At 38.2% G+C, this 26464-nt stretch overlaps 1 protein-coding gene across 1 annotated transcript in view; it reads right to left on the reverse strand.

The window, feature by feature from the left end:
- LOC108712326 (transient receptor potential cation channel subfamily M member 1-like) overlaps positions 1-26464 on the reverse strand; it is a 73492-nt gene that overhangs the window by 34822 nt on the left and 12206 nt on the right. Inside the window, exons 2-6 of the mRNA XM_018254562.2 lie at positions 7442-7521; positions 6029-6224; positions 2872-3085; positions 2419-2543; positions 1037-1208 (exon numbers count right to left, since the gene is read on the reverse strand). Of these exons, the coding sequence (XP_018110051.2) occupies positions 1037-1208; positions 2419-2543; positions 2872-3085; positions 6029-6224; positions 7442-7521 (787 nt within the window). The remainder of the gene's footprint in view (positions 1-1036; positions 1209-2418; positions 2544-2871; positions 3086-6028; positions 6225-7441; positions 7522-26464) is intronic.

Genomic DNA, 26464 nt, shown 5'->3' on the forward strand with positions numbered 1-26464 from the left:
TCTGTCCCCTTTTGCTGAAATATTTGCGAAACGCATTGAAGTCAATAAGCATCAGAATTTTATTTTACGTGCAACAAATTTTTATGTGCCCAACAATTTTTTCTCACTCCAAATGTATTAAAGTCAATTGGCATTTTTCTTGTGCCAAATTTTTGGTCTCAGTGACTTTTTCCCAAATGCATTAAAGTCAATGGGCATTTTTTCTAATGGTGACTTTTATTGCCTCTGCGACAGTCTCTGCGACAGTCTTGGTCTTGGTGACTTTTTTGTTGCTGCTGATTTTTCTGCAGTTTTGTGAAAACTTTGCAGATGGAGATGTGCAGAAATTCACTGCAAATCCATGCCTGATGAAAAAAATTCGCTCATCAATGTCACTCATCAATGAAGCATTAATAATATGATGTTTATACCCATGCAATCCATCATGCTTCTCCTCAGATGCTGAAAGTCCACTAGACCAGAAAAATAAACCCATGACATTGTTTCTATTTTATACCAGGTGGTGTATCCGGTGCAGTGGGTGAATTCTGAGCATCCCTTTGCTGTCCCTGCCTCTCCAGTATTCTCAGGCATAGGATGACAAAGGGAAGCCCATGGGTCACACTGTTAAGGTCCTCTGTTGCAGAGTATCTATAATGTTTATTTCTAGTAAGATAATGAAATTATACAGTATACAGAGTGAAGGCATCACTCACAGACTGGTAAAACTATACTTTACTACTACCATGTTAAAACTTTTTGTCCTGCTCAAATATACTATTGCAACTTGTCCCAGCCTCTGATGATCCAACAACTTTATCCCTTTGGTCTAGTTAGCTTTTAGTACAGGTAACTGTAAAGTAAAATTAAATTTGATCTTCAAATATTGTTGCACACATCTTTATAATTAAAAAGTTACAGGCACCTATACCTCTTTTTGTTGTGTACTAGTTGAGTAATGAATATCTATTTGGATATATGGAGGAAACAACTAAATTGCATCTTTCCTAGAAAAAGGGAGACAATTGAAACTATGTGAAAAAAAGGTGCTACTTACGTGTATTGATTTTCTGGAGAGAAATGTGTTTCTCGAGCTGGCGCCGTAATTTCACTTCTGCTCCATACTTCCCTAATGTCCCATTATCAGCAAGGATGAAATGTGTATGACTGCTGTTTAGCACTGAAAGTTTACTAAGGGGGTTTGACATTGTTTGGTAAGGTTTTGTTACCTGTAAGAAATTAAACAGAAATACAATGAAGCAACTAAATTTTACTGGGTTCACACATTTTACCTCTGTGATTTACTAACTGCACAAAAACCCAACAATTACTTTCACTGAGATGGTGTTCTACCCAATGCACAATTTTCATGAATTTACAAAAACCCACTCCCACATCCACATTCAGTAATAACATAAGTTTACCTTCGGTTAAGTACTCAGAGATGCATTATTTTCCTATACCTTGGTTGACATGGAAAGGGATATTGATGCCATATGTTGACATCCATACTCGCCTGCCTTCCACTAAACTCATATTATGGGGAGCCCCAGGTTATTTAGCCACAAACTGCTTGCTACTCTGGGTCTTTAGGACCCATCCAGGTGGCATAAGGAGGACAAAAGACCATATTTAACTGTAACAAGTCCTTCATAATTTTCAGAGCTAACATAAACAATTATCCCGTGACTCAGAAATAATTAAAATTAACACTATTCAAAACGGCATATTTAAAAAGTGTTTACATACAGACCCCATGATAAGCCACCTTACGCTTTTCATACCCTCCAGTACATAATCATAGGTAATCCATTTACAATTACTTATGATTAAGTACCAGAGGGTACGAAACACATAAAGTGGATTATAATGGGGTCTGCATGTAAAAACATTTAAAATATGTGTGCCCTTGGAACTGGGGGCTGAATCCTGTTTACTCTGACCATTTATTTTATAACATTCCCCAAAGTAGATATAATAGTCTTCATAATTTGCAGCCAGTTCTGGTTTAATTAATTATTAAGTATCATTAGTTGTTGCAGGTAGGAACAGTTTTAAAGCTAGTCAGTAATGGGTGGTGGATGAAACATCAGAGTAACACCTATAAACGGATGAATAAAGCTTACGATAGCTTTATCTTAAATATAATTGTATAACAAGGGGGCAAGAGAATATCCCAGCCAGTGAGTTAGTACACCACTATGAATAGGATGATGTATTGTATAAAGTTTGCCTACACTTATTTTCTTTTATGGTTAGAAAGACTTTGAAATTGTTGTTAAAGTCACAACAAATTCTTTTATTGCATTAAATTTGCAGCACCTGATCACATGCAAATTGCTGCAACCATGACTATCCTCTAGTACCATGGGTTGTGCCCATAGAGCAGATATAACATATAACCCATGTCACTTTATTTCTGCACAGTTGTCTTCTTACATCTTTTCCAATAAGGTCTTCTTTGTTTTCTACAATCCCCCATGGTGCAATTCCTATGGCACATATTCTTCCCCTGGATTTAGAAGAATGGTCTTTCAAGGCATCTCCAACATGGCGTATAACTCCTGCAGGAAAAAGGCACAACAATAAGTAAATGGTTATGTTCTTATTTGTAAGAGGGACATGTCTTAATAACCACCCACTTATCTTGCCCTTATTTTCAATTTCTAACTTGCCTTTTCCCCTGAAAAACATATGGTCGGTATATCCAATAGCGGGTACTAATGGTAGAAACAATTAAAGTGAGCGGATTAGGACTTTGGTTGATAACATTTTTGAAAAGTATTCTTTAGTATGTGGGACTGAAGAGGTAGCCCCTAGAAAAGTCTAATGCAAGGGAATGCTAGTGCTACTTTGATACGCTTAAAACATATGATTGCATAGGTGTCTTACCTGTACTTACTCCTCCAGTGAATATCCAGGCCCCAGTAGTCATGGCAGCTTTGATTAGACCTTTTCCAAAGACTTGTTTCAGTTTCGGTTGCATTTCAAAGTTTTGAAGCCCTCCATGCACTGAGATAAGAAGCTTTGGAAGTTCCAGCTGCCATTCTTTTACCATGAGGTGAAGCAAAGAGTCAGGCTTTGTGTCATAGGACACACGAATATACTAAAAACGAGAATGCAAATGTCAAGTAAGCCAATTCAAGTAACAAAAAAAGTTGAATACTATTTTTAATTTTCTTATAGACTGTAACCAAAGGCCTTTACAGAAAAAAAAATCCTTGCTTTCAGATAAAAATATCCAATCATACTTGAATATATAATTTTTTTTCTTTTTACTAAAGGCCACTGGAATATTTAAGTTGCCCTATTACTGCAATCACAAATCATCAGATAACTTTTCCTATTCTCACTATGGTGTTTCCATAATGTGAGCTGACACACCAGATTACCACGGCACATGAAGTTAGGACAGATACTGCTTTCAGTAATAGCATTGCTTTCTAAATATCTTTAATTCCACTGAAAATTATTCTTTTTTGTATAGCTGAAATTTGTTTAGAATTACATTTCCGTTCATTAAGTAAAAAACTGTGTTTAGCAAATACTGGCATTTATTAACAGCACTGAGCTATTATAATTGCTGCATGTGCAATGTTTTCTTTAAAAATAGTCAGTTTGGGAGTCATCTAGAATGAGGCCATATCTTTCACACTAATAGCAGCTAATTGACGTATTTCTGTTTCAGATTTCCTGGAGATGCTTTCTCTAGAGCTGATATTGCCTTCAGCAGGGATTTAGTAGATGGTGATAAGCAAACTTCCATAAACAAAACACACTGTACAGATGGTCTGGGCACAAGCTGGCTGTATATCTTCTGAAATGAGATATGCCTTATCAGCCATAAACTCTGCCTTCATTCACTTCATTTAGCTGCCTTGCTATTTTATTCCATCCATTTATATTATTAAAATCACATATTTATTGTGTTAGGATTGTGAACAAGACACAGGCTTGATTTGAGTGCAAATATATACTGTGTAGTTATTACAGAATCCTAATTATAGATGTATCCAGTATGTTATCACACTGACAGTATAGTATAAGGTATTTAAATGGGATGAGGCAAACAACAGGCAAATGAAAGTTAAATATATAGGGAATAATATAATATCCTGATATTTTACAAAAGAATAATTATAGTTGTGCAGTTCTGAATACAGCAACAATTCATAATGAGCCAGCATAGGATTTCATGTGAATGGTGGGTCATCTACTTACTCAGAATGACCCCTTAAATGTACAAAGCAAAACATTGATTTTTTTTTTTGGTTTTGGTCACTATCCATAAAATATTTTAAGTGGTTGAAATCAAGCTATGGGCCAGTGGTTCCTAAACTGTGGGGATATATTGGGGGTTCAGCCTGAAGGCTAATTAGGGAGATCTGGAAAGAATCTCTTTTTTCTATAAGACCAGCTTAAAGATTAATTAGGGTGAGCTTTAAGGCAAACAGTATTTTGGTTGCCTAGATTTTCTTGAAACTATGGCTGACTGACTGATAAACCAATATTTTCCTATATCTGCAACCTTGTTATGAACTAAGGGGGTCCAAACAAGGTTTGGATCTCCACTGTGGGGGCTTGACCTGGAAAATCACTGCAGCGAATTTATTTACCCTTTGGTGCTAAACCACAGCTTTTTGCTGTGTGATGAATACTTTCTGCTTTCCAGATGTCCTTAAAGGAATTATTCAGTATAAAAATAAAAACTGGCTAAATATATAGATTGTGAAAAATAAAAAAATGTTTCTAATATAGTTAGTTAGGCAAAAATGTAATGTATAAAGACTGGAGTGACTGTGTGTGTAACATAATAGCCAGAACATTACTTCCTGCTTCTTAGCTCTCTTGGTTTACACTGACTGGTTACCCTGGTTAACAGGCATTTACCAATCAGTGACTTGAGGGGGGGGGCACATGGGTCATATCTGTTGCTTTTGAATCTGAGCTGAATGCTGAGGATCAATTACAAACTCACTGAACAGATATGTACCATGTGGCCCCCCTTCAAGTCGCTGACTAACTCAGAGCTATAGAGCTGAAAAGCAGGAAGTAGTGTTCTGGCTATTATGTTAGACATCCAGTCACTCCAGCTTTTATACATTACATTTTTGCCTAACTAACTATATTAGAAACATTTTTTATTTTGCACAGCCTATCTAGTTACCCAGTTTTTATTTTCACACCGAACTGTTCCTTTAAAGAAGGGTCAGTGGGTTCCAGGACATGAAAGCTCTGGAAAACCCTGGCCAGGAAAGATCATTTGAGCTGCTGAAACTGTAAGACACTGATGCGGGTAACTGAATGGCTTTAAGTGGTACTGTTTGTATGTTCCTGTGTGAGCTAAATACTTTGTTACTGTGTTATAGATAAATTTAGTAAGGAATAGTAAGGAATAGCAAGGACAGATGACACTATAAAAGGACAAAGGAAAGGCTTATATGCTTATGTTATCATGTCCAGAGTTTGAGGCATTGAATTTATTTTATAAGGAAAGTTATCTATTTCCCAGAATCACTTATAGCTGAAGTGAAAGACTAAGGAAAGTTACTAGGTCTTATATGCTCTGCTGCTCCACTATAACCATTAAACCCCCTCACCAAGATATAATCATACATTATTACATAGCAGGGCCCATTTTTATAAGCTAGAATATAATCATTTTAAAGCATTATGGATATTTGTCACCAGAGTCACCTGCTTTATCTAAAATAAAATAATCATTGGATATCAATGAATGTACTTCTACAATGATGTCTAATGTAAGTGATGTTAGCATGAATCTAATGTTCACCCCATAACTTGACAAGATATTGTTAAGGTATCTGTTTTATCTAGATTTCACACATCTGTTCTGATACAATAACAACATAATATTGTTGCTTGCTAGAGATGGTGGCTAAATCCAAGCAATCTCCCATTAGCAAAACCTCAATTGTAGTCCTACATCTAAAAGTGCACAGGTGTGCCTACCAGGACACATTTCATTGGAACCAAGAGCACAGAGCATGACAGTAAGAGTGAGAGTAGCACTTCATATTGATCTTACCATGGCCTTGTTGGAGTGCCCGCCCCCCTGGAACTCCAGAATTCCAAAAGCATCTGTAGGGCTTAGCTGAGTGTGTTTACTGATGGACCATTTTTCAGGCACTGCTTCGAGCTGTTTGCACTCTTCTCCATTCTTGTTACCCGTAGCATTTTGAGGAACTGGGATGTGTTGAGTAAGTAACTGGCCACAGCAACACCTACATATGAGTCATAATCAGATCTCAGCACATGTATACAGTAACTGTATCAAGGCAATATTATATTTATGCTAGTCTATTCTCATTTTATATTACTGCTGATTTAATTGTAGGAGGGAGAATATGTACCCTTACAGAGGTCAAAAATGTCCTTAATAACATATTTAAGAAGGAAATAAATTAAGGCAGTACTTTGCACCTAGTAAAAACAAATGGGAGGGGAAGTGACAAAATTTGAGACGCACCCCTGTATATGGGATTTTTTTTTATTGAGAAACAGTGGGCTGAGGATGCTGAGACTTGACCCTATACTTTGTATATTTCTAATATAACCGAGATAAGGGAAGTAGACTGGACTCTCACTTCCTTTTACAGAATGTCACAAGTATTTAATTGCTGCAGCATTGCTAAATGAGGAAGTGAGTGACTACGAGTAGGATGTACTGTGTATCAGTCTGATAAACAGAATAGGGGTTATTTACTACAAATAAGACAGTGTGAAAAGTGCAAAAAAGTATCATTTTTGCACTTTGCCTTACTTAAACGTAGAATCGTTGCAGGTCTCTGAGCTCTGTTTCTGCAGCTACCCCCATGAATACAACACTGCCTGTAGCCCTGTATTCATAAGGTGTGGGCAGGGAGATGTATCCACTCTCCCACCCCTTAACTTGTGCATTTTTCAAGTTAGGAAGCAGCAGAGGCCAGAGGTTGCAAAGGGGCACTGTGGGGTCCCTGACACTACAGTCTGCAGCATGTGCCCCTTAGTGCTCTTGCACTTCTTCCCCAGGTCATTGTATAAGCCCTTCCCCTCCATTATCTTCAATGTCTTAGAACAGAATTAGAAAAGACCTGTATTTACTGGGTGCATATAGTTTAATGATTCATTCAGGTAAGATAGATTAGCAAAATTAGTTTTCTTTTACTTTTTGCATCAGCAGTGAAACCGTGGTCCTATGAAATGCCAGTCAGAGATAAAGAATAGGGATTTCTTAGCAATTTAGACAGGCTTGTCCTCAGTTTGTTTAGGAAAATAAATTTTTTATTAAATCAATAACCAAAATACCCCTGTGTCAGACTGGAGGGTCTGGGGCCCACCAGGCTTCCACATCAGGGATCTACACCCCCCACCAGGTTTTTAACTTACTGTTTTTATGGAGTCAAAAAACATTTTATTCAAATTATGTTACTTTACTCCATATATTTTAAACAATACTCACCTGTTGCTGTCTTTGCTGTTGGCAAGTACGTAGATGCATTCTCGCTTACAAAATGTCTTTTCTAGCCAAGCCTTTTGACCCTAAAAAAAATGGCAGAAATGTGTTTAATTCTATACATTCTTTGAGACAGAATTTAAGGTATTTTAATAAAGCTAATTGTTGAGCACAACAAATAGTTTTACAGGATCTCTTGATGAATATCAGAGGTGTTAGTAGACATTTTCCTTAAAGCAGAAGGAAAGCTCCAAAACAGTTTATTGGCAACAGATTAGCCACAATAGTACAAGCTAGAAAGATATATTTATTCTGCAGAATTCTTTACCATATCTGAGTAAACAGCTGTAGACACTGTCTCTGTTTGTTTAGGATAGAAGCTGCCATATAAGCTTGGTGTGACATCACTTCCTGCCTGAGTCTCTCCCTGCTCACTTACAGCTCTGAGCTCAGATTATAGCAGGGATGGGAGGAGGGAGGGGAGCAAACTGAGCATGCTCAAGCCCTGCCCTGGAGGTTTATGCTGAAAACAGGAAGTCTGATACAGAAGCCCATGTGTACACAATAAAAGGAAAGAAATGCTGTGTTTCATTTGACAGGGGGACTCAGAGCAGCATTACTTTGAGGGTTTACTGGTGTATTTATATAGACCTTTCTTATAAAGCTTACTTAAATTTAGCCGCCTATCCTTCTACTTTAAGGAAATCAAGCCTATTATAAATGTGGAACATTTCAAATGTTTTTTGCATAACATTCCTCATAATAATTATCACAGTATCAATTTAGCCACATTCCCAAAGAACAGACAGGACACTCTTTGGTTTCAGTACTGAAAGGAACAAATAACAACTGAAAGGAACAAATAACACACTTAGGGTTTAATGTAATAAAAGTCACAAAGTGCATCAGGTCTAACAATCCGTACCAACAAATAGGATTTACTGCCAAACCAAATATCATATTTTGGTTGCTTTTGGCTAGTAAACCTGGTGATTATTACAATTCCCTCTTTATGGGATCAAGATCAGCACCAAAACTGCATCTCTTTTCACCATTTTCACATCCATATTTCTTGTGGGAAACATAATAGAGTTCCAGATTAGTTAGACCACTAGTGAAAGTACAGCAGCAGTTTGTGGTAAACAAAAGGGATTCATGGTTAACTCACTATTTGCCATGATTCTGATGCTTTACAGCTGCCCTGTTTGTAGGTGGATGCAAATGCTTGTCACTTTAATCTCCTTACTCAAAGCTCTATTATGATCCTGTGCAAATGCTCAGATAGAAATACACTGCCTGGAACTGTGTATGTGTGTGTGTATTTCCCATGTACCTTGTGTCACTGAAGTGAAACATTCTGGAGAATTACATTCATTTGTTTTTGTAATACTGTGCAGTCTCTCAATGAGTTTAGGAAAAGAACATTTCCAGCAACCCATTACACTAAAGAATTCAGAAAGGGATTATGACAGATTAACTGTAGTGCTCAGGCCAAGGGCCAGGAGATCCATTTTACTACAAGACAAATAGAAAATTTCTTAGTATCTTGATCCTACTAGTAAAACCTGCTAATTCCTCAGTGATCCCTCAAAGCACATAACTGTACTAGGCACGCAGGCATAAAACTGCAACTATGAACCTCATGATACAAATATGCACATGTAACATAAAAGAAATGTTTTTGTTAATCTATATGTGATATCAGCCGTAAAAACTTGTTGTTGCATAAAAGTGTCATTTGTATTCTAATACTAAGTTCAGTAACAATGGATGTTTTTTGCAACTTTAGCAATATGTGATCTAGTGCTGAATCTTTATAAAGCCAGAGGAACAAGTATTATTCTCTGGGACTTAAAAAGAAGGGGGTGCAAGAAGGCATGAGTAGCAGCGACCTACAACTAGTGTCAATGAGAATCCATTGTGTAGCCTTTGGATGCTGGGAGTTGTTTTCTGACAATAATTGGAGGTAGCAGGAAGTACCTGACTAATGTGAGTGCTAAAATATTGGATGTTTACTATACACAGCAATAATATTTTATTTGAAATGTTTTCAAGGTACTCAAGGTTTCTATCCAGGGAGGGGATGGGAGGAAGTTAGAACTAAGCACCAACATAAATGCATTCTCTACCCTGCAATAAAACTATCTAGCCCCACTGGAATCACAATTCCCATAATTCTCCATCAGACGTGTAATTTTATAAGTTGACTCCCTTTGCTACAAGCAGTGTCGGACTGGCCCATAGGGATACCAGGATACCAAACTTCCGGTGGGCCAAGGTGTCAGTGGGCCCTCATGCTGCTAAACTTTTGGCCTATTTCATGGCCATTCCCTATTTCGATGAGAACAAAGAAGCTAAATAGATGGAATAATTGATTATAGTATGTAAAGAAAACAGACTAGGAGAATAGAGGTTGAGTGAGGAGATGAAGAATAATAGTACTGAGAGTGGCCCCTGATCTAAGGTTTTATGGTGGGCCCCTGGTGTCCCAGTCCGACACTGGCCACAAGCTATAAAGGGCTTGATTCATGAACAAATGGAAATAATAATTATCCTACAGACAGACAGAGATATAGAGAGATAGATAATCTCTACAACAACTATAAAAACACAGAAACATTGTTAGTAGGGATGATATTAGACTTATGTCCTTCACGTTTGCAAATGCTAAATGTACAGTATTCCAACTTGCGATGATGTAATAGGAACAATAACTTAAATAGATCAGTGTTCATAAATGTTATGGCAAAGAAAAATATGGTGGTACATTTGGTAGTTATGTACAGTAGAAGTGCATGTCTGCCCATAATTCCTGAAAGGCAATGCATTTTTGTGGTGCAAAATAATTTCTGTTTGACTTCACCAAATACTATTATTTCTGCTACTGGTTCTATTTTTCAGCCTAATTGATGACAATCAAGAGTAACAGAATTTCAGGCTTTGTGCCATTTTCTACATCGCCACTGCAAATGGCGGCTTGTTATATCATTTACAATTTAATCTACTAAAATACATGTAAAATACAAGACAAAAATCAAGTTAGGGAAAAGTTCTTTTTCTAGAAACTTACAATATTGTGCTTATAACCACAATACAGAAGGTATTTGAAGCATATGTATAGCAGTTCTATATTACAGAGAGAACGTTTAAAAAATGACATGAAGAATAAAATAAGCACAAATGGTACATGGAAAACTACAGAAAATAACTGACTAAATAAATATTATTTTTTTTCCCGTGCAATATCGACGAGACGGGTGTTGCATAACCCCATTTAACTAAAATAACAATTTAATAAAAAAAGATTTCAAAGTTTTCCTACCTTAGCTGTCCTGTGCTTGGCATGGAGCTCCTTAGCCTCCTTAGCACTCTGCTTGGAGGTAGTAGACTCCCAGAGGAGATGGGGTGCCAGCACTTTAAGAAGAGAAGCTCATATGATAAGCATGTGAGCAGTCTCATTGTTCAAGCCAATCTCATGACTGCCTTTTGAAGGTAATCCTTTTACAGTCCCATGATCAGTCTCCCTGCCCTGAGGGTATTTTCATCCCATGGTGGAACAAGGCACAACAAATCTACTTTGATAACTCCCAAATCTCCAATTCGTTAAACCTTCTGTGTGACTGCAAAGAAGGAACTGGAAAAATGCCTGCTTTGCAGATGGAATTCTGGAAAACTCTAATCTGAAATTCTACTGCCCCACTTAAAAAAAAAATCAGCGTTATTTGCATAATTGAGACAATTGGACATAATGAGGCTTTTCAAAGGTCCTCATTAATCTACCCATTCTTTTTTAAATAGAAAAGGAGGTCACACCGCATTAATTGCAGCTAATCCTTAAAAGTCTGAAACTCCAGTGAGACCTATGCATGAAATGCCCAAACAGCTCTACAATCATTCTCTGTACAGTGCAAAACTTTCCATAATTTCTACCTTTTCTGCTTGTCCTTAGATAACCAAAATATTATTCATTACTTACTAGGCGATTAATGAGAGATCATCTCCTTCTAGTGGTTTGACTTATCGAAAACAGAATTCCAGTCTGTCTCACATATTTATCAAATGGCACAGGGATCTTTAGACAGAACTTATTTGGTGAAAGCCACACTTTTGAGCTCCACTTTACACTTTTGAGCTCCACTTTACACTTCATATTTGAATGATGATTTGTATGTGCTTATACCAGTATTAATATTATAGGGCATATTTATAAAAGTATAAAATTAGAGCTCACTGCAGTAAAATTCTGCCAATCAATCATATGGGATTTTTAGAGGTGTCGTTTTCACGGGTGAAAGTTAGAGTTCACCATTTGATAGATAAACCTCTAAAAATCCCATTGGAATGAATAAGGAGTGGTATGTGGATTTATTTCTGGCCAGTGCCCAGAAATTGGTAAGAAAAATGTCCACCCATCTCTGTGGACTTGATTACAGTAGGCATGCAGAAAATAGAAGATTCTGTTCTGAATTCAACCAAATCCAGGTTTGACTAAACCCTGAAAAAAGTTGCAGGAAAAAAAAGAACAATTATTTCAGGATTTGTTATGCAAAAAGCTCCAGCTAAAACCTGTCGAAATCATGTAGAAGCAGATGTCCTCTTTACAACAAAAATATATTTCTTTAATTTATGGTTTTTGAGATATTTCCAACATTTTTGATGATGGCTTTTGTATGACAATACGCAAAATGTGTAGTTATTTTGCAAAAATGTGAAAAAAGTTGCAGTTTTTGCGACTTTTTTTGTACACTTTTACTGTTTCTGCTTTTTCAGTTTTGATTTTTTGATGACTGACATTGTGTTACTGAGTTTATTTGTGGATGTTTTTCACTGCTGTGTATTTCTCAGTAACCAAGAGTTCGCCAGTTCTGTGTCATCATATAATTTAGCTCAGTTTTTACATCTGACAAAAGGGATATTGAACGCAATGAAATGGGTAACCTTTGGGCACTTTCCCTAAAGTCCCTATTTTATTTAGTATTTGAGCAGGCCTCTAGCTGGCTTCCTTTCAGAGAAGAAGCACAGTTACAGTATTACTTTTTGGGGGAGTCATATGCTGCTTTTGTTTCCTGATTGTAATCTCTAAAAATAGTTGTCCATGTAAAAATTGTTGCTCATGTCAAAATTGTCATGCGTCAAAATTATTTTGACCACCATTGACTTCAATGTGTTTTGCAAATTTTTCGTTGTTTCTCTGGATTTTTTTTTTGCCGTTTCTCAAATTTTTCAGTGAATCTAAATGGGACAGATTCGCCCATCACTAATCAGAAGATGTTATCCTACAACTGGGTGAGTGTTTCACTACAAATTTGGGCGTCATTTGGTGCACGCCATTGATTTTAATGCATTTGGATAAAATAGTCAAGTGTATAAAAATTGTTGCTCCCAGCAAAATTATTTTGACGCCCATTGACTTCAATTTGTTTCGTAAATTTTTCGCCGTTTCGCAAATTTTTTGCCATTTCGCAGATTCGCCCATCACTAGTGTTAGCCATTTTTAGTATGGAGGTCTGTACAGCATAGAGTATATTTATGGCACTTAGTAGGTAAACATTCATATTCTGTACATATAACTATTAGAAGAAAATGAGATACTGATGTATTTATCTGTAGATTATCAATATATATTGGCAGGGCCGCCATGGGGGGGGCAGGGGGGACAAGTGTCCCGGGCCTAGGCATGAAGGGGGGCCCGGCAGTGCTGCAGTTTTGAAAGAGCTGGGCCCCTCTTGCGAGCGCCGAAGTCTGCGTCCGTCTTCGAAAAGCCGAAATGCGGAAGTGCCGAAAAGGTGAACAGCCAAAAGACCCGAAGCCACGAAAACAGCCGAAGCAGCGAAAAGATCCGAAGCTACCAAAACAGCCGAAAGAGCTGGACCCCTTTTGCGAGCGCCGAAGTCTGCGTCCGTCTTCGAAAAGCTGAAGTGCCGAAAAGGCGAACAGCCAAAAGACCCGAAGCTACGAAAACAGCCGAAGCAGTGAAAAGATCCGAAGCTACGAAAACAGCCGAAGCCGAGGTCAGAATCTGAAAAAGACCCGAAGTCACAAAAACAGCCAAAATTGAAGTCCTGAAGCAACGAAAAGACCATAAGTCACGAAAGGAGGTGAAGTTGAAGTCCTGAAGCCATGAGTTCAATTCTACTGAACACCAATTTGTGTTTTTTTTTTAATCACCTGACCACCAATGTATTATTTTAATATTCCAAAGGCCCCTGCCAGCCAATGTTTTTCTAAAAAATATTTTTTGGGGCTCCAATTTTTTTAACTTGTAAGGGGGACCTGGCACCTATGTTTTTTTTTAAAAAAAAAAAATCTTGGGTCCCCAATTTTTTTAACTTGTACGGGGGGCCCTGGCGCCAATTTTTTTTTTTAACTTATAAGGGGACCCTGACCATCAATAGCTTTTTATAACTTGTATGTGGGAGGGTTACTTATAAAAGCGCTGATGTCTGTGTGGTCTGTAATGTGGAGTGGGTGGGATCTGGGGTGGGGTTTGGGCGCCAGTGTGGTGGGGCCCAGGGGCTCTGAAAATTTTGTTGTACGGGGCCCCGTGATTTCTAATGGCGGCCCTGTATATTGGTGCAGTGGGGACTGTACAAAGCCAAAGGGTTTAGTGTCACAAGAAGCCATTGCCTTAAGCCAGGTGTTTATTTACTTAACCGACATATAGTGCAGTGATGGAAAGCCTTTGACTGTTAGAGGGTTTTCATATTTGTAGTTCAGTAGTACAGGCAATACTAGATACATATACCTGCTGAACAATCTGTACAAGGCGTACATGTCAGGCAGCTTAATATGGTGGGAAAATGGGTTTATGCGCCATTAATTTGCAGGCAACAGTCAGCCAAAGAGAACAATCAAAGCTCACAAAAATAACACAGATGGAAAATAAAGAAAAGACAGACAGAGCTTATAAATCCATACCAAAGGTGCTTTTGTGGGTGACTGAGCACTCACTATGGGATGGTTCAATTCTCTGTGCGTTTGTTTAGTGAGATGACAACACAATGGTTCTGTAAATCCAAACAAAAACTATGTGCTCAGCGCTTGGAGCCATTGGTAGAGATGCTTTTCGTGCAGGCCAGAAATGGCATATATTATGGGACCCCAGACTAGGAGGGGCCCTGTGGTATGTATATACCCATAGGCAACTTACAGACTTACTACATGTATACAATGTATAATATATGATGGATATCTTTAGAATTTATTGTAGAAATGTCCAACATGTTATTGATATATAATAATATATATAATATCTGTACGGATGAAACTAATTAAGTTATACAGATGGAGTAGCTCTGGGGCTACACTTTGCTTTTTACAAGTTTTATGATAAAAATGCCTTCTAATAGTATAGACATTCACAACTGGGTCGCTGAAATGCTTTGGAATTTCTGAACAGATATGACCACCATGAATAGTAATTAAAGGAACAGTAACATCATAAAATTAAGTTGTTTTAAAGTAGTAAAAATATAATGCAGTGTTGCTCTGCACTGGTAAAACTGCTGTGTTTGATTCAGAAACACTACTATAGTTTATATAAATGTGCTGTTGTGTAGCAATGGGTGCAGCCATTCAAAGGAAAAAAAGCTCAGGTTACACAGCAGATAGCAGATAAGCTTTGTAGAACATAATGGTATCCACTATTTAACATGTGCCCTATAGCCTTTTTCCAATTTCCGCCATGCCTAGTAACTTCTATAGAAACCACCATATGTGATTATTTTAGTGAAAATTCTGTTTGGATTGGAGAATGGCTTTACATTTTATTCTGCCTTTGTTTCCTAAAGTTCCCTGCACTTGGGAAAGTTTTGAACCCATAAATGCATGTGCAAAATAACATATAATGCACGGTAACTAGCGCAGCTGATCTGATGCTTCCTGTAACCACTAACCATGGCTGAAGGGGAAATAAGTCACCAGTAATAAAAACACGCAACTGTAGGTGACAAATCTCCAAAAAAAAAATTCTCTGTTGGCTATAATCGAAATCACTGATGGTAATACCTAGGGGCAAATTTACTTACCTTCGAAGTTGCGTCAGTGTTGACTTTGCCACACTTCACCAGGCGTAGATTCGCCAGGACTGTGCAAATTCACAAAGATCCGAAGTTGCGCACAAGTTACTGATCGTTTGCGAAGTTGCGCTAGTGATGTTACGATCAGTGGTTCCAAGTTACGCTAGCGATCGGAAATTTGCATACAGCGCGAAATAGAAGTTTGAATGTATATATATGCTGCAGCAAAAAAAATAACACTACACAAGCCCAGGGAAACTTAATAAAATTATAAAGAGGTGTTCTAATGCCCTACACATGTGCCCACAGTATCGTTTAGGTGCCATATGTTAACAAAAGTAGGGGGGAAGGAAAAATTTCAATCTTTTTTAGCCTATCACCCTATAAAAAGTACTACTTCGCTAGCGAATTTTCATCAGTGACACTTTTAGTAAATTGATGAAGTGGCAAAATAACTTGCTGGCTAATTTTCGCTAGCGTTAACCACTTCGACGGTTAGTGAATTTGCCCCCTAGGTTTTACCATCAGAACTGCAATTATAGCTGGTGTAGAAGCATTTTCGAGTTATTTGTAACCCACTGTGCATATTTAGCATGGGCAACAAATCTGCCAGTCGGCCATTATCCTAATAGTGCTGATACACCCACAGAACTATATGATACACCCACAGAACTTTTAGAATACTGAAGATAATACACAGTGGAGCTCTTTGAAAAAATTTCAAAAACATGCAAAAAGAAAAAAACAGACCATGCCTCGGTCTAAGGTTTAAGGCCCTGCAAAGGTTTAAACTTTTCTGTATTCATGTTGTTTTCTTTAACAAAATTTAAAAAAAAAATCCAAAACATGCAAAAAAAGAAAAAAACCGAGACCACATGCTGATCTAAAGTATTCATGCCCAAAAGAGAGCTGAATCATTTTGTTAGTTACATTTAGGCCAACTGAGAGGAAATGAACAAACAAAGCTGAAAGAGGTTTCATTGTTCCTGGGAGCTATGCATAATCTACCAAGTTCTTTAATTATTCTGGATATATTGTATTATGCAAATCTCAGCCTTTCGTAATCTTTGTTCCTAATGAAGTACAATAGATCGCTCAGTTCTTTGTTAGAAAATACATTCCTTTTTTAAGATAAATGCTGACTTTAGAAAACCTTTCTAAATGATTTTGAATAAACAAGCTACTAACAGATAGTTTTTGTCTATGTAATTACATATTATTACAATGCAGGTAATGTAAAAATTCCTGCTTTACCTGCATTGTAAGAATTTTTAATCAATACCAGACACTAAACACAACCTATGTAGCAATAGGTCACAGTAGGTTGTACAATTTATTGTTCGATTACTTGCATAGGCAGGGCCGCAAGTGGGGGGGGAGGTTTCAGGTTAGACTACGGCCACACTGGTCTGATTTTTAGCCTGCAGATAAATGCAAATTAAGAATCAGCCCCTGTTCTTGAATCAACCGTGCCTGCACCCTGAACTACTGCATCGACTCAAGTGCAGTCACCCCACAGTGGTTCTGGGTACCGACACAGAAGAGCACTGATTTCAGCATGGGACTGATTTTCAGCCTGTATTATAAGTGTATATACGGTGATCCATGATGTCACACATTAATGGTCATCTGTTGGAAGTTAAATGCTTTTATTGTTTTTTTTTATTTTGGAAGAGACAAAGTGCCGCATAGAAAACAATGAAACCTAAGGTATATCATTATTTCCTTAAAAGAAGTTCATCTTTATTTTAACTTGAATTATGATGTAGGCAGCGGTAGTCTGAAACAATCTGCAATAGGTCTACATTTTTTTTGCTTTCTGGGGTTTTTGAATTATTTCATTTTTTTAGCAGCTCTCCAGTTTGGAATTTTATTCTAGCAACATGAAAGTGGTTTCAAAGAGGAACTGGAATAAAAGTAGGAGATGGCTTGAATAGAAAGATCAATAATGCAAAGTAACAATAACAAATAAGTTGTAGCCTAACAGAGCAATGCCAACCATATTAGCATCCCCCCATGTCACATTCCCATAGAAATGTAATAGATACACCGCACACCCGGGATTTACTCACTCACTCTGCAGTAGTGGTGCTGGTCATCCATTGGCCCAGCAAGGTCCTTCAGCAACAGCTACTTTATATTCATGGATCCGCACACACAAGTTTGTCTGCAGTGGGGATAGCACCCCTTTTTTTTATTTGTTTACACCACCAATATCAACGTTTCGGGGGGTACAACCTCCCTTCATCAGATCCATGAATATAAAGTTGACATTCCCATAGAAAGGCATTCCAAGAATATGTCAAACAGTATCCTACGATTCTGAGTAAAGAATTATTTATTAAAGGTTATTTTATGATGTCAGTATCTCTTTAAAAATTTTTTAGTATTTCTGCATACTTAAAGGGATACTGTCATGGAAAAAAACATTTTTTTCAAAATGAATCAGTTATTAGTGCTGCTCCAGCAGAATTCTGCACTGAAATCCATTTCTCAAAAGAGCAAACAGATTTTTTTATATTCAATTTTGAAATCTGACATGGGGCTAGACATATTGTCAATTTCCCAGCTGCCCGAAGTCATGTGACTTGTGCTCTGATAAACGTCAATCACTCTTTACTGCTGTACTGCAAGTTGGAGTGATATCACCCCCTCCCTTTCACCCCCCCAGTAACCAAACAAAAGAACAATGGGAAGGTAACCAGATAACAGCTCCCTAACACAAGATAACAGCTGCCTGGTAGATCTAAGAACAGCACTCAATAGTAAAAACCCATGTCCCACTGAGACACATTCAGTTACATTGAGAAGGAAAAACAGCAGCCTGCCAGAAATAATTTCTCTCCTAAAGTGCAGGCACAAGTCACATGACCAGGGGCAGCTGGGAAATTGACAAAATGTCTAGCCCCATGTCAGATTTCAAAATTGAATATAAAAAAATCGGTTTGCTCTTTTGAGAAATGGATTTCAGTGCAGAATTCTGCTGGAGCAGCACTATTAACTGATTCATTTTGAATTTTTTTTTTTCCCATGACAGTATCCCTTTAATCACACACAGCTCTGCCTGCACTCATGGGTTTAAGAAAGTCATCAGAACCAGTGGCTGCTTGGGAGGGGGCAGAAGGGCAGAAGGCTCAGTTGAGGTTATGAGTGAATTCTAAGATATGTGCAAAATCACGCTTCCTGTCTAAGGAACTGGTTATATAACTGCAAGGTAGCACAGGGGCTTGGCAGCCTTCATCCTTGGCCACATCATCCTGTTTCTGGACCCACTGCCGAGCAGGAGGAAGAAAATCTGGTCCTGGTTACTGCTGTGTATTCACCCACTGGGCGATCATGGCCTTGGAGACAGAAACAGGGTTACATTTTCACTTTTTTTTTTTGCAGTTTTAAAGCAGGCAGATGCAAATAATGGAAAGATCCTTAGGTCCCAAGCATTCCTGATAATAGATCCTGTATAGTTTCTTCTTCTTCTTCTATAGTATCTTCTGCTTATACAAAAAGAATCCAGAAATGGAATCTGTAATCCAATATAGTTAGAACTGGGGGTCTTTTTTTGCTGTCAATCCAGATAATGGCAAGAAAAAATTTGACCTATATAATTGGATCAAAAAGCTACTCGTGGTTGCATTATGTGTAACCCTGAATAACTTGTTTTTTCCAAAACTTTCCCTGACTGAAGATTTTCAAAGGCATATGGCAAAAGAAACATCTGCAGGACTTCACATAAGTGGGGATCTTAAAATAAGATGAAAGGGAAAATCTTAACTGCTATGTTAACAGTTTCAGTCTACAACCCAGATTATATTCTGGAAGTCTCTTTTGCCTTTCAGTCCAAGTTTTAGTTTGAAATCTATTGTATAGTATATCACATTTTTATAAATATTGTCAGTTAAAGGAATAAATGTAAATGTATTGAAGGTGATAATGATGACCCAATCCAAACAGTATGGCAAGCAATCTAAGATACTGCTAGGTACTTACTCACACTACTTAACTGCCATAGTTGGCTTTATCTCTACTTGAAGCATTTGAGGAGTTGCCCTGTGAAAACAATTGTATCAACTGTCTCCACCATGCAGTCCTCCAGTTAACTAGTTCAGGTGCTTACAAAATTTACTCTTTAAAATTCAACTTTTATTTCACTCATTTAAAAAACAGACCACGCTGCCTGATACACACAACACAACGCTGAAAATCCATTTCAGAGAAGCTGGACCATGTCCATAAAAAACACACACTTTAAAAACATAGGATGAACGAGTGGGGATATTACACAATGGTAATTGACCAGCCGCAAACCATAATGGTATTCCAAAATAAATTAAATTAACTACAAGCCAAATCGCTTCAACATTCAGATTAATCTGTTTTCGGCCATTCTTGTGGCAAAGTATCATACAGATTGCCCACACCTCCCTTCCGTGTTTTCCCCCAGAAATAACTACCTGGCTACGTTGGGAGCGTGTAGGAGCTGGTCCCCTACCGTCCAGCTATGCCTCCCGACACATTTCACCGGCTATCCGGCTTCTTCAGGGGCATAAGTAGGCTTTATGTTAGATTAGGTTAAGGTATGCATAACAGATGAATATAACACATTGAACAGAAGTTTCACTTCAACCACTGCCTAACACAAGAAGTGCTTCAAAATGAGTCTCATGCCATGTGAAAAGCATGAGATCAGGATTATGATGTATAGACTTGCTGCCAAAACATTGAGACTATTGTTTTTCCCCAGTGAACATGGCCTTTGGGCTACATGCAGTCAGTCAGTAGTGTATGAGTGAAATTACTAGTACTTTAAGCAGTCTTGTGCATTTGTCATGCATTCTAATAAATATCTTCTTTCAGTCTCATCCTCTCAAACTATTATTGTACTCTGGGGGTCCAGAGCAAAGACCCAAAGCATGAGAGTATCACTCAATTTATATGCTCAAAAATAGCAAATACTTTGATGTAGTGAATAAAGATGTTTTTTGGCTGAAGATGACGACTGCACGCCCCATTCTTCTCTGACCAGTTCGTTTATTTTTGGTCCTTGGTTTATATTCAGCATAGACTTGTGATTATCCCAAATACGTTTCAATATCAAATGGGTTCTAGTTAGAATTTTCTTAAGCATTTTTTTATCACCAAATCATTTTCTCATTGCTTCTACCATATTTTGCTATCTCTCCCTTCCCCCAAGGGTTGGGTTGCCTTAAAATACTTTTTTTCTGAATAGTACACCCTGACAGTTGATAAATGAACTGTATATTCACACTTAGGGGCACATTTACTAAGCTCGAGTGAAGGATTCGAAGTAAAAAAACTTTGAATTTCGAAGTCTTTTTTTGGGTATTTCGACCATCGAATAGGCTACTACGACCTTCGACTACGACTTCGATTCGAACGTTTCGAACTAAAAATGGTTTGACTATTCAACCATTCGATAGTCTAAGTACTTTCGCTTTAAAAATACTTTGACTACATACTTCGGTAGTTTAAACCTACCGAGGTACAATGTTAGCCTATGGGGACCTTTCCCATTACTTTTCTAAGGTTTTTTTGATCGAAGGAAAATCATTCGATCGATGGATTAAAGTCCTTTGAATCGTTCGATTCGAAGGATTTCATCGTTCAATCGTAGGATTTGCGGGAAATCCTTGAAGGATTTTACTTTGAGGGTCGAATTTGAGGGTTTTAGGGTTCTGCAGAACCCTAAAACCATCCCTGCAATTAATGGCATATGAGTGATCATACAGTTTAGCTTGCTCAAGGGAGTTTAGGAGACCTACATAGTGAGATTAAGAGCATGCAATTTTTAGCTTGTATAAACCAGGTTTATCTTTCAGTAAATGGAAAATAAATCCTACTTATGTACAGGGTATATTTTCCCTTTCATAGGCAGATAATAAAAATATTGTAATATTATTGTAGGATAACATCTTCTGACCAATCTGTTTACGCCTATTGAGACCTTCACTAAGAACTTCATTAATCTCTTTTATCAAGTTATCACAATACAGTGAGGATGTCGGAAACCCATTTAACCAGCACCCAACACTAGCACGTCTCTTTCTAGTACTGGTATGGGACCTGTTATCCAGAATGTGCTGGGACCTGGGGCTTTCTGGATAATGGATATTTCTGTAATTTGGATCTTCATACATTAAATCTAATCGAAAATCATGTAAACATTTAATAAAAGCAATAGGCTGGTTTTGCTTCCATTAAGGATTAATTATATTTTAGTTTGGATCAAGAACAAGCTACTGTTTAATTATTTTTAAAAATGTGAATTGTTTGGATAAAATGTAGTCTATGGGAAATGGCCTTTTTGTAATATGGAGCTTTCTGCATAACGGGTTTCCAGATAATGGATCCCATACCTGTACAACAAGAAACACAGATTTATTGCAAAATGAGTTAGTTCAGAAAAACTTATTATTCCTCCCCAAAGTGAGAAAAGTGAGACATTTTTTGAATACATGGCAAAAATGGGACGACCACTCACAGTAATATCATCCATAAAAGGTTAAGGCCCTGCTACAGCCCAGTACTGCTGCTCTAACTACATTTCTATTTAAAGGACCAGTAACATCAAAAAATGAAATTGTTTTAAAGTAATAAATATAAAATAGATTGTTGCCCATCACTCAGGGGCGTAACTACAGAGGAAGCAGACCCTGCGGCTGCAGGGGGGCCCAGGAGGTACAGGGGCCCCATGAGGCTCTCATTGATGAGCAATTTCAACATATATTGGTAAAACAGGACAAACACTGGATATGTTGGGGGCCCTAAAATTAATTTGCTGTGGGGCCCAGCAACATCTAGTTACGCCACTGCCGTCACTAGTAAAACTGCTGTTTTTGCTTCAGAAACACTAGTATTGTTTATATAAATAAACTGCTGTGTAGCCATGGGAGCAGCTAGAAGAGGCTTAAGTTACACAGCAGATAGCACATAAGCTCTGTAGAACATGATGGTGTTATCTGTTATCCACTATATAACCTGTGCCATATAGCATTTTTTCAATTTCCACCATTGCTACACAGCAGCTTGTTTATATGAAGTAAAGCAGTGCTGTCCAATTCTATGGTACCGAGGGCCAGAATTTTTCTAATCTACATGGTGAAGGGCCGATAACGGAAGCCAGTGTTAGCCACTCCCTGTTTTTAGACCACACCCACTTTAAACCACACCCATGTTACCACAAGACCATGTCCATATTAATAGCACACCAAAAAAACAAATGGTTGGTGCTCACTGTAGGGATCAGGGCTGGAACAAGGGGTAGGCAGAGTAGGCGGCTGTCTAGGGCGCCATCATTGAGGGGCGCACTTTTAAGGGGATTTTTTTTTTTTAATTTCTTCGTGTTTTTCAAGCGTTTATTTAATAATTTGTTTTAGTAATCATGGATTCCACACAACTGGGTGACCATCTCCTTCACCTTCTCCCTCTTACCGGCAAGTAATAGCTCCTTCTGTGCGGTGCAGCATGACGTGCATACACGCATCAATGACATCACTGATGTGTTGGGTGACAGAGAGAGGCAGAGAGCTGGTGGGCTGCTTGGTGTGACTCTCGCTGCTCTCAGCCTTGCACAGTTGCACTGAACTGAAGACATTCTTTCTATTACTGTAAAGTGTGAAGCTTCCTGCTGGCACAGCCAGGTACAGATTTGGGGCCCATATGTTTGCTGTTGCTGCTGGGTGCTGGCACAGGTACATAAATACTTGGGGGCAATATGATGTGATCAGATTTATTTTTGGCTGCTGCTGGCACAGGTAAAGATTGGGGGCAATATGATGGCTGCAGGAGGGCTGTATGATAATTGGCTGCTGAGCTTGCTGGTACAGGTACAGGTGGGGTGTATGATGGATGGCTGCTGGGCTTGCTGGTACAGGTACAGGGGGCAGTAATATAAATGAAAAAATGTTATACACTTTCTTGCTCTCTTTATTTAAAAACCATCATGGTAAGGAGGGAAATGGTAATGCATGACAGGGGGACACTGAGTGAAGCTCTTGCCTAGGGTGCCAAACTACCTTGTGCCTGTCCTGGCAAGGATGTCACTCATATGTGAAAAAAGCTAAGTCATATAAGACATACCCATAAATCCATATGCCTCCTCTTCACCTGTGTATAATACAGTACCCCAGCATATGATTAAACACCTTAGGAGCCACTAACAATAATTTTCAAATGTTAACAAACCCCCAGAACAAATACCAAAGTATGACATACACAGGGAGCATATGGAAGGCAGAACAGAGCAGGAGACAGGAATCAGGAGCAGTCTAATATGTACTACATACAGAGATACATTGCTGGTGCCCCATTAGCATTTTGTATAAAGTGTGAACAGGTGAACAATGTGGTAGTTTCAGTCTGGGTCTCAGGTGTGAACAGTACAGGGTTTAGGGGTGTGAACAATAGAGGTGTCACAAGTGTGAACAATGCAGGGGGATCACAAGTGTGAACAACATAGGGGATTACAGTGTGAATTTGAGGTTTAAACAATGCAGGGGCCAGTTAACCTCTCTAGTGATACCTTTTAAATCTTACATATGGTAAACAGACACAGCAGGCAGACTTTGATGTGGAGGGCCATATAAGGAGGGGTCGCGGGCCGCCAGTTGGACAGCCCTGAAGTAAAGCATTGTTTCTGAAGCAAACACTCTTATTTTTTGGTGTTACTGTTCCTTTAAAGTTGACCTGTAACTGGCATTAGTGCTGGACATGCTGTGATTTCAGTGCATAATAACGCTCTCTAGCCTTGTGACAGGCAAATCTTGGACATGTGGTTTTATAAACATGTGATAAAAGAAACAGTCCTAATAGATGTACACATTTTTTCCAGCTTAACTTCGGATAATAACATACAAAAAGCATATTATGCCAACAGTAATCCTATTCAAAGCAAAAGTGACGTAATGCAATTACCCACAGACTTTTACACAGTCTTATGTACATCATTGGGGATAGGAAATTAGAACTTATGATCATTATATATACTGCCAGAAGATATGACTAAGACTAACCAGTCAAGTTTAAAAGGTGAAAAGGACAAAAGAAATGTTAATAGCCCATTCCTAGACTTAAGACACTCCCTTATCTGGAGACCCGTTATCCAGAAAGATCAGAACTATGAGAATACCATCTCCCATAGTGTGCATTTTAAGCAAATATTCTATTTTTTTTAAAAAATGATTTCCCTTTTCTCTGTAATGATAGAGTAGCTTGTACTTGATGGGAAATAAGCTGCATGAATACATATTGGTAGCAAAACAATCATTCCAAGCATACTGGATAATAGATCCCGATATAATAAAAGCTACAAAGTACATTCTAGTAACCTACAGCAACTATTACTAGGAAGCAGTAATTTTTTAGGTCAATTGTACGACCAAATGCAGTGTGCTTCATTACATTACTGTATCTGTGCCAGCACAGTGTGCTTGACTTCAATCATTGTGTGTTGAAGTCTAACTTGTGTTTCTGGACATAAACTGGCCATACAGTTAAATATCTGCTTGTTAGGTGAAGTCGCCATACTAGTGAATCTTTTCTTTCATCTGCCTGATCAATATTAGACCAATTTTTGGCTAGATCGGTCTATCCTCATACACGGCTAGAATGAGTCAGAGGGCCTTATACATGGACCAATAAGCTGTCGACCACACCAACCTAAAAAAGTTGGGTAACATTACTGTAACAAGACCAGTCATGAATATTAATCAATTAAATGTGCCAATCATTTTGTTCCTTAGCATTCAGGTCACAAGCAAACAGTTATAACCTATATGGCCCCCCAATAAAGTCACTGTTTAGTTACTGCCTGGTAACCAACCAGTGGAAACCAAGAGAGCTGCAAAGCAGGAAGTAGTGTTCTGACTGACATGTTAGACATCCAGTCACTCCCACCTTTATACATTACATTTTTGGCTAACTAACTATATTAGAAATATTTTTTATTTTGCACAGCCTATTTATTTACCCAGTTTTTATTTTTATTCTGAACAATGCTTTTAAATGCTCTCTAAAGCACTACAGAATGAATACCTTTCTCATGTAAAATAAGATGTTTATTGCCGGGAACAGTTTATTTGTAAGTACTGCACCAACAAATGTATGCTTTAATTGTAAAATACAATATTTTAATTTGTAGTCCTTTAAAAATAACAAGCAGACATCTAATTGGTTGCACAGAGTGAAAGAAAACACTGCATGTTGGCCCCTTTTTCCAGTTATAGACACAAACACTACTGGATACAGGGTTCTGACATTATATACAATGTACAAATATTCAATTTGCTAACAAGATTTTCTAGCATCACAGCACCACCTAGCAGCTACTTTTCCCTGTGCAAGGGACCTCTTGATAATTTCCCTCAAAGATGATTAAATCTATGGGCCATAATCCTTCAAATAGAAAGGAATGAAAGGCTTGTGCTTGGCTATAACAAAAAGGATTGAGTCATTCCCTATACAATGTTTTTTTTCCTTCATATTCAGTGTAAAAATTCAGCTGGCAGTATACAAGGAAAACTGCAGGAAAATAAAGGGCCACCCTCTGAATGTTTATATAATGCCAGCACATCTAGCAATATCACTGGTACCTCACTCAGGGCTGTACTAGGCTAAAGGCTCTTACAGGCGAGCGGTTCAAGCTGTGCTCCCCTGTGTTCCGTTTTTATGCGTTCAGCTGCAGGGGAGCGCAGGAGTAAACATGTTCAGTTTTTTTCAATGGGGCTGTACTCACACAGGCGCATGTAGGCACCGAACGCAGGTTGAGACGCAACATGCTGCATTTTTCCTGCGTTCGGCGCTTACATGCACCTGTGTGAGTACAGCCCCATTGAAAAAACTTAATGCGTCTACTACTGTGCTCCCCTGTGGCTGAACGCATAAAAACGGAACGCAGTGGAGCGCAGCTTCAAACGCTCGTCTGTAAGAGCCCTTAAGGTGTAATTAAGAATTGATAAAGGGGAAGAAATGGCTCCCCCAAAATGCAAAGTATGAGTAT

This window comes from Xenopus laevis, chromosome 3S (genome assembly GCF_017654675.1).
Source record: "Xenopus laevis strain J_2021 chromosome 3S, Xenopus_laevis_v10.1, whole genome shotgun sequence".
Taxonomy (NCBI): domain Eukaryota; kingdom Metazoa; phylum Chordata; class Amphibia; order Anura; family Pipidae; genus Xenopus; species Xenopus laevis.